The sequence below is a fragment of the Danio rerio genome, chromosome 20 (assembly GCF_049306965.1).
Source record: "Danio rerio strain Tuebingen ecotype United States chromosome 20, GRCz12tu, whole genome shotgun sequence".
NCBI classification, from domain to species: domain Eukaryota; kingdom Metazoa; phylum Chordata; class Actinopteri; order Cypriniformes; family Danionidae; genus Danio; species Danio rerio.
In genome coordinates, this window is record NC_133195.1 from 31,696,826 (window position 1) to 31,711,548 (window position 14,723).

Here is a 14,723-nt window from a genome sequence, read left to right on the forward strand (position 1 = left end):
CCTATCGCTCCATCAACGCCAGTGATCTGAATACAAGATGATGCCTTTTTATTTCGAGAATATGCCTTAGAATATCGAGGCAGCTGTTTGGAGTAAGCTTACAGCGTAATGCACTATTCAAATCTCTGGACATAGCTATGATCAAGACACATCTCCGTCCAGCGTTTTCCCCTAAATGTTTGGCGTTTGTACTGGAGAAAAGTCAAGTGTTAATCATGATGGACACAACATCACAACGCACGAGCTCTGTGCACCAGTAACGCGCGCGCGGAGAGAGCTGAGCCGGAGAATTATAGTGGCGCCTCAGATATGAATGATGATGGAGGCGGATAACGCGGAGAGCTGGTTTTCTCAGTCAGAAAACGGAACAATACTAAACTCCTCGAAGCTGGGTTTCCTAAACGCGTCGTCTCCTGTGGGTCTGTGGGGTGACGCTCAGGATAAAGAGGTGACACGGCTGGAGGAGATTGTGCACGCGCAGGAAAGAGCCTACAAAGATTTCACCACCACCATTCAAGTTTTCATCCTCATCGGATCCCTTTTGGGTGAGTATAGACGACACGAGAATGGAAATGTTTTGGGTGTTCATCTGCAAATCAGTGGGGGTCTTTTGGCCTAATATATAACCTTATAATGAACTAATCTATATGAATCACTGTTCATATGTGCATGGATGATTATGAATAATCTAAAGGTTACAGCTAGAGCACAAATTATATTTGAATGTGCACGTTTATTTGGGATAGTTCAACCAGAAAGGATAATTTAACCACTATTTACTCAAGTATTTCCAAACCTTCATGTCTAGTTATTCATTTAAGAAGATCTGTACACATCGCAAAACATATACCATGGAAGTCAATGGTTACAGGTTTCCAGCATTCTTCAAAATATCTTCTTTTGTATTTAACAGAAGAAAGAATTGCATAAAGGTTTGAAACAAGTAAGGGTGAGTAAATAATGATATAATTTTGGATCATTTATGTGTGACCTATCCCTTTAACAAACACAATCAGAAGCTATATATTTTCTGTGAGAAATCACTCTGTAGCAGATGTTACAATGTGTGTTCAGATCATTTGAGAGGAAAAAAAGATAAACAAAGGCTGTTATTATTGAGCGCTCTCTAATACACAGGTGGTGTGATTAGTCATGGAAGTCTTTCCCTTTTACTGTTCGCATAGCCTAAACCTGATGTTGGAATTAAGGAAATTCTGTAAAGTCAGGTTATCTTGTTTAGACATTATTTAGGGTCACATTTAGAATTTGTCTTTATAAAAAATTATGGACTTAAACAGCTAACTTCTTTCAGCTTTTTATTAAAGAAGAAAAATATAATCACTGTGACTATAGTTTAGGGCATTGAGTCACATTAATTAAGTGTGTGAAAATTATATAGTCTATGAAAATATCTCTGTAAAACCCTTCAGAATATAGGTATAAAATATCTGTTTGGTCACGTGCAGCTGAAGTGGAGATTTCTGGCTTAAAGCAGGAGGTAAAAACTCTTTTTGAGAAAATGTGTATGTTTGTATTATAATTTAAATCAGCAGACACAAATTGATAAAGTGATTTTTTTCAATATAATTTTCATTAGTTTGAAAAAGACTGTCAGTTTGTTACAGACTGGAGCATATAAAAACAATGATTTTACCTGCAGTGTCTGGCCTTAATTCCTACCAGTGTTAGGTTTTCTGAATACACCTGTACTAATATAAAGTACAAATTTTATTCCATGAGAGGTAGCTAGTCAAGCAAGTCTTTCCCTTTTACAGTTCATATAGTGTAAACCTGGTATTGGAATTAATGAAATTCTGTAAAGGCAGGTTGTCTTGTTTAAACATTATTTTGGGTCACATTTATGATTTGTTTAAAGAAATGATGGACTTAAATAGTTAACGTCTTTCAACTTAATCAAAGAAGAAAATGATATTCACTGTTACTATATAAAGTTGAAACCAAAAGTTTACATACACTCTAAAAAAAGGAACATAACCATTTAAAAAAAAATGTCTGATGGTAGACCATACTAAATGTTTACTATTACTTTAGGTCCGTTAAGATTACCTTAATAATTTACATTTGCTAAATGGCAAAATAATGAGAATTTTTTTTTGTTGAGAATTTTATAATAATTTCTAGAAAGTCAAATGTTTACACAAATTTCCTTGGTGTTTTTTTATTTTTGCTTTTAAACTGTATAACTTTGGTCAAATGTTTTGGGTATCCTTCCTCAAGCTTTTCACAATAGTTTGAAGGAGTTTCAAACTGTTTTCCTCCTGACAGAATTGGTGTAACTTAGTCAGATTTGTTGGCTGTCTTGCTCGCACAAGCTTTTTCAACTCTGCCCACAAATTTTCTTCAGGGCTTTGTGATGGCCACTCCAAAATATTCACTCTGTTGTCCTTAAAGCACAATTGAACAAATTTGGCAAGATTTAATTTCCTGGCTGATGTCTTGAGATGTTGCTTCGGTATTTCTACATAATGTTCTTTCTTCATGATGCCATCTATGCTGTGAAGTGGACCAGTCCCTCCTGCAACAAAACAGCAAATATCTCTCTCATTATTTTGCTATTAAGAAGAACAGAAACAAATTTGATAATCCTAACTTGAAATCCTAAAAGAGAAAAAGTTTAGTCACATTAACATCTGACTTTTTTTAAAATGGTTATGTGCATTTTTATACAGTGTATGTAAACTTCTGGTTTCAACTTTGTCAGAACATTGAATTGCATTAATTCCCTTGTACATTAAGTGTGCAAATCATATAGCCAATGAACATATCTCTGTAAAACTCTTCAGAATATGGGTATGGAAATATCTGCTTGCTCAAGTGCAGCTGAAGTGGAGATTGATGGCTTAAAGCAGGAGGAAAACATTCTTTTTGAGAAAAATCTTATGTTTGTATTAATTGTAATCTACAGACATGTGTTAATAAAGTGATTTTTAAAATTTTATATTCTACATTGGACTAAAAAGCCCTAATGTTTATGAGAAGCCAAACATTCAAAAATCTCATTACTGACTGGTGCATGTAAAAACAATATATTTTGCCTGCTGTGTCTGGCCTTAATTTCCACCAGCGTTCATTCATTTTCCTTCTGCTTAGTCCTTTTATTCATCAGGGGTCGCCACAGCGGAATGAACCACCAACTTATCCAGCATATGTTTTACACAACGGATGCCCTGCCAGCTGCAACCCAGTACTGGGAAACACTCATACACACTACTACGACCAATTTAGCTTATTCAGTTCATCTGTAGCCCATGTCTTTGGACTGTAAGGGAAACCGGAGAACCTGGAGAAAACCCATGTAAACACAGGGAGAACATGCAGACTCTACACAGAAATGCCATCTGACCCATCTGGGGTTTGATATCACCTTTGTCTGTCACACCCATTACAGGTATTTCAGTCTCTGCTAATGAGCTGATGATGGTGTGTTTGGTTAAAAAGACATGAAAAATGTGCAGAGCTGGTGGTTCTTCGGTAACATGGTTGACAAACACTGCTGTAGAACACTATTAATGAACTTAATTCGTTAAAGGGATAGTTCACCCAAAAATTAAGTTGTACTCACTATTTGCAGTGAGTAACAACAATCTTGAGTGGTTCCAAACCTCTACGAGTTTCTTTTTTTTGTTGAACACAAAGAAGACATTTTGAAGTAAGATGAAAACCTGTAACCATTGACTTCCATAGTATTTGTTTTTTTCCTGCTGTGGAAGTAAATAGTTACAGGTTTTCAGCTTTCTTCAAAATTAAGTTTGTAAAATGTAAAGAAAGTCAAAGCAGATTTGAAACAGATTAGTAAATAATAATATTTAAATTTTTACGCTTGCTGACTTCTTTAAATATGTGTATTTAAATCATCTCCTGTAGCAATGGTAATAAAGCAAGATTAGCAGAAAGAGAACACCATTGTTTAGCTTTCCTCAGAATAAATAAGATTTAGCAATGATTATTGTAGTATAAAGTTCTTTTGTTCATGGTGTGTGAGTCTGAACTACGTCAGAAGCTAATTTCGTAAGACTCACATGACTAATCAGCCTTAGTTTAAATGTTCATAATCTGAAGATCTGTCTCTGCCTGGATTAGGGCTCTAGTTTCAGGAACTTTGGGAAATCATTCATTCTGATGACTAGTTATGGAAAGTCATCGTGGAAGTGGATTAGTCATGATTGCACTAATTTTTCTTCCTTGGCTTTAAGTTACTGTAGCAAACTTCTTGGCTCATGTGCACTCTAATTAAAAACTGCAGTTGTTTTTGAATCTAATAGTTTGCTGCTCATACATGTAAGCTCAATATTATTTAACAGAGGACAGCATGTAGGAGCTGTGTGAGTAAACCTCACTCCCCTGGCCTCAAGAGGCACAACAGCCACTTAGCATGTCCGCCTCCCATGTATGAAATGCCAATTTGATTGCCGTTTAGACTGAGGGAATAGAACCTGAGGGGTTACAATTACATGCATTAGGGACAGCTAGTGTGTGGTTGAACCCATTTTCTGTGTGGTAGAGTTTCAATAAGGTGCTGGAAACATTCATTAGAGATTTTGGTCCGTATTGACATGATAGCATAGCATATTTATATGCATTTCCTTCTAAACAACACAGATGTCTAAGGAGCCACATCCACCCAGTAACTCCGTCCAGCCAGTAAATAAAGATACACTGTAAAAATTATATGAACAATTAGTCATGACACCATATATTTTTAGCTTATTGTAACATTTTAAACTAAGGTTAATCATGTTCTAACTTCTTTTTTGCAGTTTTAAATTAGTTTAACATAATATAAGTTCACTGGACTCATAAGGTTAATTTGATTCAGCTTAAAAATTTAAGGCAACCAGGATTTATTTAGTGTAGCCTACCTCAGACTCCTCTAAATGTACTTATTTCTACTACATTTTAAAGTTAGATTCACTGGTTATGTATTTTTTTAGAGTTGCCGGAAATTTGTCAACTGCACATTCATGATGCGCATCTCCTATTCCATCACATCCCAGAATGCTTTGGTGGTTTTAAATCTAGTGACTACTGGTAAAAATATGGTACAAATCTTAAAAAAATGTGTACATTTTACAGTAAGTTGGTGTTTCTTTTTTTTATAGTGTCAATACACCATAGTTTATAAGTACTAAAATCGACACATTGTACCTTTGTTACACAGACAAGAAAATGTCATATAATGACCCAAAGCTTATCGCAAACATTTTACCACAAGCATAGAAACATTATCACAGTTCCACATGAAACTAAAGTAATGCAGTACACATTATTTGTCAACATTAGATACATAAATCTGTAAAGTACATCACTAATGAGAAAAAAAACACAAAAAGAGAAGTGTCATGGAGGGAATTCTGAAGTCAATTTACAATTAATAACTGTATATAAAAAAGGAAACTTGCTGTTAACCAGGTTATGGATTTTAACCTTTAGTATTTTTAAGATTTTACTGGTAAAATCATGGGCTTTTTTCAGCTTGATCTCACAAGGAAACGTAAGTATTTTACGTTTTGTCAGTTTAGTGGCTAATTCGTACAAGTTCAGTCGTACAAAAACATATGATTTTAAAAAGGAGGCGTGGCACCCAACCCCACCCCTAACCCCAACCGTCATTGGGTGATGAGCAAATCGTACTAAATTGTACAAATTAGATCGTACGAATTCATACGAATTAGCCACTAAATCAAAAAGTTACGAATTGCCATGAGATTGTGTTGGCTTTTTTATAGTGTACCAAAGTTAATGAACTCACTGTCACTTTGAAAAACTAGTTTTAGATGATTTGGACTCAAATCAGTGACACGGGTGTGTTATCCTGCTGAAAATTACCATCACAAGATGAGTACATGTGATTGTCATGCTCAGTAATATATCAGGTAATCAGTGGCATTTAAGCAATGCTTATTTGCTACTAAGAGTTGGCTATGTGGAGAATATCCCCCACACCATTGCATCACCACCATTAACTATGGGTACAAGGCTGGATGGATTCATGATTTCAAATTCTAATTTCAATATCAAAAGAAACATTGAGACTCATCAGATCTGACCAGCCTTTCCCCATCTTCTATTTCATCATGTTTAGTGATCCTAGGTGAATTTTAGCTTCATTTTCCTGTGGTTAGCTGATATGTTTGGTACCTGGTGTGCTCCTCTGCTGTTGCAGTTCACCTGCTTCAAGGTTTCACATGTTGTGCTTTCAGAAATGCTCTCCTGCAGATATCAGTTAAGACGAGTGGTTGTTTAAGTGACTGTAGATGTTCTATTAGGTTGAACCGGTCTGGCCATTCTCTTTTGACTTCTGGCAGCAAAGCATTTTTATCCACAGCTCAAAAGCTGACGCTCACTGAATATGTCGTCAATTTCTGAAATACTTATATCAGCCTGTCTGGCCCCAACAATCTTGTCACTTCATTCTATATTCTCTATTGTATTGTCTTGACCATGTCTAAATGCCAGAATGCATTGAATTGATACCATGTCTGATTAACGAGCAGTTGAACAAGCGTTGACAAATTAGATAAATGCCTAAATAGTGAATCATACTTAAATAAAGACTTTAAAGAAGAGAAGATAAAATCAGTAAGAAGTTGCTGAGACTTTTATTTCAGTATGTTGATGTACTGAAATTGAATATTTAGTGGGAGGCGGGACTAGTTTTTTGTTTATCATTTTCCCATAGCAATCTAAACATAAGAGGGACGTGGTCAAAAATATTTTTGCTGCAGCCGTCAAACTGATGTCAACAGAGAAGGATCGCTACCCTAAACATGGAAGCAAATGGTCACACCTTGATTAAAGATTACCACAAAAAAAAATTTTTTTCAATTAACTTGCATAGATAAATTTTCACCTAATAATGACAATGTGCACTAGCAAAATAAGCACTGTACATTTTGATTTTACATGGATTTTCATGGAAAAGCAGTTTCTTTTTTTTGCAGTACACGCACACAATTTGTTTTAAAGAGTGATCGATCTGTATTTGTCCATACAATGAAATTCAGTAGACACCAAAAAGCATTGAGACGTCAGTTTCAAAATATGTCCCATTATGTTCCACAGAGTAAAATTTACCTGATTATTCATACAGTTTTGTAATTAAATGTTTTGTGTGTGAAGTTTCCTTTTAAAGGCTTATTTGGTAGCAGATTTATATATTCATACTTTCAGTGATATAGCATTCATCAAACAAAATACCAAAATAAGTTCTTTCAGAAATGTTCAGTCTACATACGTTCTCATACTTCTTAAACGTATTAGAAAGAGTTGAGAAACCACTAATGAAAACCTTGTGAAGTCTAAATACCCCTGTTTAGCCACGGGCATACTGGAGACCTCTGGGAACAAATGGACAATTGTCCAGCACTGTCAGTGTGCACTCAAAATGTCACCAGGGTAATAACACAGAGGCAGCTGCAGACGTGTTCCTGTGTGCTTTGCCTGTTACACCTGCATGGTAATGGGAAAAGATGAAAGTCACGGTCTTTGTGGAAAAGATGCACCTTCTGAAAGTGTGTCAAGAGTAATAACCGAGCCGGCTAGAGAGCACCTGTCATCTAAGTGCTCCGCTCACATCAACGTCCAAGGAGAGAATCACCTCAGGCTGCATTTCAATTCAAGGCATGTGAATTCCATGATGTCCGTGCATCACCTCTTGAAAGAAAATGAATCTTGCGTAGCTTTCCACTTGAATTGACATGCTTCATTTTCAATTAGCCTCAAGTAAAAACACTTCTGCATGCTCTCCCTGATTGTTTTACATGCAAATGTATGGTGTGAAAAAAGAAAGCAAATCATGCAATTGCTTTGGAAATACTTATCAATCAGCTGTTTTGGTTCAGCATAATTTAAGCGCAATAGATAGCATTTAGGCTTTTAATATGTCCCTTGTTTTCTTTGAAAAGGTATAGTGGAAGTAAACAAGAGGCTTTACTGCATAAACTGTGAAGTTTATAACTAAATAAAGCACCATAATTCATTTAGTTTACACAGAAATGATAATGAGTTCACTATTTACTCATCCTTGAGTGGTTAAACACTTTTTTTTTTACCTCGAGTGATTAGACATGTTTCTTTATTCTGTTGAGGACTAAAGTAGATATTTAGAGCCATTGACCTCCATAGTCAAAACATCTTCTTATGTGTTCATCAAAGGAAAGAAAGTCAATTAGGTTTGGAACAAGTGAAGGGTGGACTTTCCCTACAATTAATGAAAAGGCATCTATTTTTCCCCTTTTTCAAGATTTAAGATAAGTCTCTTGTTCTGCCGAAACAAGAGTCTGTTTCTGTGTCTGTTAAGTTTCACCCCAAGACACCCATCAGATTATTTATTATAGCTTTCAGAATTTTGGATTTCCTGCTCCTAACACAATGTAGCTGTTTTTGTGGCCTGTGCCTTTAATGCTAGTTCTCCCCGCCCACCATTCCCATGTGCCTGTCAGAGTGTGCCTCAATCTCTTCCTCGGCTGCATCAGATAAACAGCACAATGACACACATAAAGGAAGCAGATCTTACGTAGCTTTTGTGAGAAATACTACAGTAAAAACTGTACAATGATTATTTGATGTATTTGTTGTGGAGTTGCAATGATGAGTCACACAATGTCGTTACAAAGTTTACGCACACACGCACCCAGCGCACGCGTTTAACTTTTGCTCTGTTTTTGCACGCAAATGTGAAAGGAAACACGTTAATATACACTACTGTATGGACATCTGGTATGTTGATTTACAAAATACCCATGATTTGACATCCACAAACCGGGATTGAAGCGTTTTCTTTTATAATTGTACTGACATGCAGTTGTGGTGATAAAGATGGTAAAATCGCTGTAATTCATTACAAACATGGACTGTTTTAAAAATGTTTTAAACTTGTAAACTCATTCTTGATCACATTTGATGATGATTGATGATCATTGATGAGCTGAACAGATCTTTTAATCCCAGTTGCTCTGCGCACGTCCTGTCTTGTTGAAATAATTATTACTACGTTACTATGAAGACATGTTAATCTGTGGCTGTCAATCAAATCAGTGGGCGGGGAAAACCGCACTTCTATGTAACATTGCAGTGGGCCTCAAAATGGGAGGCATTTGGATCCTATTTTAACGTCAGGAAATTAAAAATAGAGACTTATTGTCTTTATATTACCCCAATATGTCAGTGGACACACTATACCTAAACACAGTCCTGTCCAAACCGCTTACAAAAGATGATTTTCATTATGGTGCCCTTTTAAATATGTTTTTCCTTTGATGATAAACTAGCCCTAATAATAGAGCTTAACTTCAGTGAACCTAGAATATTCCTTTAAAATAATACTCACCACAAAGTGTCCCGCCTCAAGTAAACAAGCATCTAAATTAGCCACTGTGTGCTAATTTAAGCATTAATTCATGCATATTTATCTTCTCATATCTTTATAGCATGTGTTGCGAGGCTTGTTTGTCCTTCATAGCTGCTTGAAAATGACATACCATTGCCTGCAGGAATCACAGGGGTCTTCAGTGATTTTCCCCTATAAAATTGGCTTCATGGCTTGTAACCTTCAGGTACCCCATTGCCATGGGAACTGATAGCATGATGCAGGCTGTTCAAGTCTTACCATAAACACATGAATTGTGAGTCCTTAGAGGCTGACCTGGGCTTGTGAACCCTCAACCTTTTCTCTTTTGTCTCCAGGCAATACTGCAGTGCTGTGGTGCACGATCTACACAAATGTCTTCAAGTCCGTCACAAATCTCTTCATCAAGAATCTGGCGTGTTCTGGCATTTGTGCTGGTCTTGTGTGTGTGCCGTTTGACATAGCGCTGAGTGCCAGTCCTCTATGCTGCCTGTGGGTTCACACACTCCTCCTGTGCAAAGCCATTAAGTTCCTGCACAGGCTTTTCTGCTCTGCCACTGTGCTCAGTTTCGCCGTCATTGCCCTGGACAGGTGAGTAGATATACATATTAATTCATTCATTGTGAACTAATTAACAAATGAAGTGTAATTGCCTCAGATTTGAGGTCACCATGATCAGTCTCAAACTCCCAACCGTTTAAAGAATATATTAAGATAATAATATATTAAATAGGCTCTTTATAAAATCTGGATACTCTTATACAGTTGTTGTACTCAGCCAATGGGCACTAGCTGTTTCACAGGCTAGTGCTTCCATAGCAACCTTCTCTGCCAGACCCTTTATCAATTCATTGAATAATTTATTTTGCTTAGCACAGAAGCCTTTCTTGAAACTAACATTCCTTTTATTTCAGAAAGAAAGTAATACACATACCAGACAGACACATATCGCATACTAAAACATTGTGATATCCCTATTATACAGATTTGTATAGATTTTCTTTCATGTCTTTTCTTTTCTGCGATTTTACATAGCAAATCAATGGAATAAATCTGTTAAGTATTTTTGTATACATGTGAACCCCTTTTAACTTTGTCATAAATAATAATACATAGCAGTCTAAAGTGTTAGGGTTATGTAACTGAGACAACTGGGAAACTAAAGGCCGTGTTGTTATTCAGAACCAGCTCTGTTAAAAAAAATCAATGTAGCACACTAGTGTATTCCCAAAAGTGTTCAGCAATTATTAGGAGTATTCTCCTTATTAAATTAATCTTATAAATGTTTTTTTTTTTTTTTTTTAAGTGGATCAAGACTTAAAGGGGAAGCTGTGTAGTCCAAATGATATTAAAACCATAGTAAAGAGCTATCATTCCCCACAACTAGCATTCACTTATTTTTCTTGTATGAGCGGGCACGGCCATTTGAATCTTTATGGCTTGAGACTTCCTGTCTCATTCACTTATATTCAGTTTTAGACGTTAAAAACAGCTCGTTATGCTGCTTGATGTTGCAAACTGATATTTTCTTATTATATTATTCTACTTGGTCTGTACAGTCATGCAATCACTTATTTGTAGAGCAAGCAGTTTGACCGTTTTCTGAGGTTTATTATTCCGAGTCATTTCTCTCATAGGCGAGTTTTAAAACAATCGCAAAAACGAGTGCACTTCCACATTGAAAAATAACATCAAATCTCTCGTCTCAAAACAAATGGCTATGATGTGTTCAGCAAATTACTCTCATAGCTACTTTTGGGTGAGTAAACTAGCATGCTCTGATCTATAAACAAATGGCTTTTATGAAATACTGTATATGAAGAGTTAAAGTGCCATCTGGAATCGAAAATGAATCTTTTTCTCAGCCCCTTTGGTTTATGTTGTGTTATTTTACTTTGAAGACCATGAAAAGAACTTATTATTTGCCATTAAAGTGATATTAGTGAACCTGCACACAGGAGCCTTATAAGAATGCAAATTTTAGAAGAAAATTTCGGATGGCATTTAGGTTTTTGCATCTGAACTCTTCATATGTAGCTAATGCAATCTGATAATGTGTGGATATTATTCAATTAAATTTAATTATTGTTTATTTCTATAGAGCTTTTACAATGTAGATTGTGTCAAAGCAGCTTAACATGGAAGTTCTAGTAAACTGAAACTGCGTCAGTCCAGTTTTCAGACTTTAAGTTGAGTTTAGTTCAGTTCAGTGTGGTTTAATTTTCACTGCTGAAAGTCCAAACACTGAAGAGCAAATCCATCGATGCACAGCTTCACAAGTGCACAACTAGCATACTCTAGTCTTGGGGTGTCTACATTTTTTTGTATGAAGGAACAAAAACCAAATATCATTCAGAGCCATGGGCCGAAGGGTAATATATCAGTGTATTAAGTTAAAGTTGCCATGGGTAATTTCCTAATTTATTTAATAGTTTTATTCAATAGTTTTATTTAATAGTTTTATTAATAGTTTAATTTATTCAGTATGAACTTTTTATAATAAAAATAGAAGCAATCACATTTCTAACACAGTGAAGTTCAATGCTGAACACAGTAGGTAAGCAGAACTCTGCATTATTTGGTGACATTTTAAACAAAATCTGATTTATTTACACCATTTAATTTAAATATTTAATTAAACTTTAAACAATAAAACAATCTCAAAACCATCCCCATCATTTCTTACATGGGATGGCGGGCCAAATTAAAGATTACCATGGGTCCTATTTGTGCTTCTCTGCTCTAGTCTCAAAACAAATGGCTCTGATGTGTTCAGCAATCTACTCTCATAGGTACTTTTGAGTAAAAAAAATCTGATCCATGAACAAACGACTATATGTATTATATTGGTATATATAATTATTGCAATCAGATAATGAATAGATATTAATGCAAAATTACATGGGAGCATACAGTTCTTTCTCCTGGAGTCTTTGATAAGTTTCATGCGAATTTATAAAACTGCATTGACACACAGAAAGCTGCTTTTGGTTTAAACGAGACTTGTGAGTGAGTTGTTCTTGATGAAGGACAATGCCTGTGGCCAGGGGGCTTTGGGGGGTTTGAAAGATCCACCCCTCAATAACAAAGGTCCAGAATTTGTCCAATAAATGAGCTCATTTGTCATGTTTTGACTGCTACACCACCATAAATTATGAAAATAACCCATTAAAAGCTTTAAGAAAAAACCAATTCATCTGTCAACTATCACATCAGTGTGACTTCAATTAATCAGTTTTGGACAATGCAAACTATTATTATTCATGAGTTTAACATCCAGCTGTGCAAGAAAACATACAATTGGATGTTAGTAAAATATTTTTTTGCTACAGTATTGTTTATAAATTGAGAAAACATTTAAATCTTGTTTTTTTTTTTCGAAACAAAAAATGACCAATAAAAAGGTGTGAAAGACCAAAATCGGCTCATATTAAAATTAATTTGAATAAAAATAGTACTTAAAATGCAGTATTTAAGTCTCATCAATAAAAAATGAGGCGCATAACTGCAAAAAGGTCCACATTTTGAGAAATAAGAACCACCCCTTAGACCCCCTCACAGCCTGAGGACTACACCATTGCCAAAATCTAATGTGACTTCACCTTTCTTTCCCTTCCAGGTACTACTCAGTGTTGTATCCTCTTGAGAGAAAGATATCAGATGCCAGATCCAGAGACCTGGTAATCTACATTTGGGTTCATGCAGTGTTGGCCAGTGTCCCTGTTTTCGCTGTAAGCAATGTGACAGATGTCTACGCCACCTCATCTTGCTCTGACGGACAATCGCTTGGACATCTTGTTTACATGATTACATACAGCATCACCACTCTTATTCTCCCTCTAGCAGTGGTGTTTCTCGCCATGGTATTAATCCGCCGCGCATTAAGCACCAGCCAAAAGAAGAAAGTGATCATCGCGGCGCTGCGCACCCCTCAGAACAGCATTTCCATCCCGTATGTGTCTCAACGTGAGGCTGAACTTCATGCAACTCTGTTATCCATTGTGCTCGTCTTCACACTCTGCAGCACACCATATGCTGCTCTGCTAATATACCACGCCATACTGGGGGCTGCAAAAGCCTCATCTTGGTTACGTCTGACTGCCATATGGCTCCCGAAGGTCTCGCTCCTCACCAACCCACTGTTTCTCCTCACAGTTAACCGATCTGTGCGACGGTGCCTTCTTGATATGCTAGCACGCCTCCATCGACGCTACAGCAGAAGGAACATGGTCAGCATTGGAGGTCTGGCTGAGGTAGGACCACTAGGTGGTGAGACTGTGGTTCGCTCTGGTAGTCAACTCCTGGAGATGTTCAATATCGGCCAACAGCAGATCTTCAGACCCAACGAGGATGAAGAAGATGAGAATGAGATTTCCTCAGTGGCGTCTGCCAACTTTCAACCCAAAGATGAAGGACAAGGTGGAAATGCAGGGGCGACAGATAACACACATCAGCCGCAGCCAGGGGAAGGGGTTAAAGAAGAGGTCTTAGTTTTACCAAAACATTCCCCTATTCAGTCATGTGCCTACTCCTCTTCGCAAGTTGCCCCCGCAACTCCTACGGACCCTGAGGATGCGACACAATTTGGTTTTGGGCCGTTTGAGCTGCCCCCTCAATGGCTGCCTGAAACCAGGAACAGTAAGAAAAGACTCTTGCCTCCATTAGGTAACACACCAGAGGAGCTCATCCAGACCAAACAGCCCAGAGTCCGACCTGAGAGACGCATCAGTAGAAACAATAAAGTTAGTACCTTTCCTAATGTGGACCCCTGAAGCACAGTGGACCAAATCGTAAACCGCCAAGAAGAAGGACTGTCAGTTTTATATCTGAAGTAATTTTAAGATCATTTTCTACATGAGGGCGGAACAATGAAAGACTAGAAGAGTTTACGTTTACAATAGGAAGTATGAGGACTTTACATGATCTCTTGTTGGCTGTCTGGGGGATTTCATTGACATTTGTTCACCTCTCTGCACAGACAGAAAAAGAGATTGATTTCAGTGGGAATGGAAGAGACACCCGTATGGTAGGCATGAATTGTATAACATTTTCTTTGCTGGAATGGTGAATAAAATCAATCCCAATCATTTTTATGCGGATATGTCCACATTGTGTTGAATTTGATTCATGTGTTGTGCTCAACTTGAAATATCAACATCCCATTACTTACATTTTATTTATCTACCATTTATTTGAAGTACCTCAAAAAGCTAGCTAGAAAGAAATTCATTTAACTTAGGATTAAAGTACATTCTCAGAGTCAAGGCTCGAGAGTGATCTCTACAGAACCTTTTGGAAAAGGCACGCATTTGTACTGAAGTGGTTTACATTGGTACATTTGACTGATATTGTACTA

General features: G+C 36.8%; 1 protein-coding gene across 1 annotated transcript; it reads left to right on the top strand.

The window, feature by feature from the left end:
• Positions 1-269: 269 nt before the first annotated feature.
• On the top strand, positions 270-14,239 carry gpr176 (G protein-coupled receptor 176). The gene is made up of 3 exons (NM_001128711.2): positions 270-545; positions 9,706-9,958; positions 12,987-14,239. The coding sequence occupies exons 1-3, from the start codon at positions 320-322 to the stop codon at positions 14,137-14,139; spliced, it is 1,632 nt and encodes a 543-aa protein (NP_001122183.2). The 5' UTR covers positions 270-319; the 3' UTR covers positions 14,140-14,239.
• The last annotated feature ends 484 nt before the right edge of the window (positions 14,240-14,723 follow it).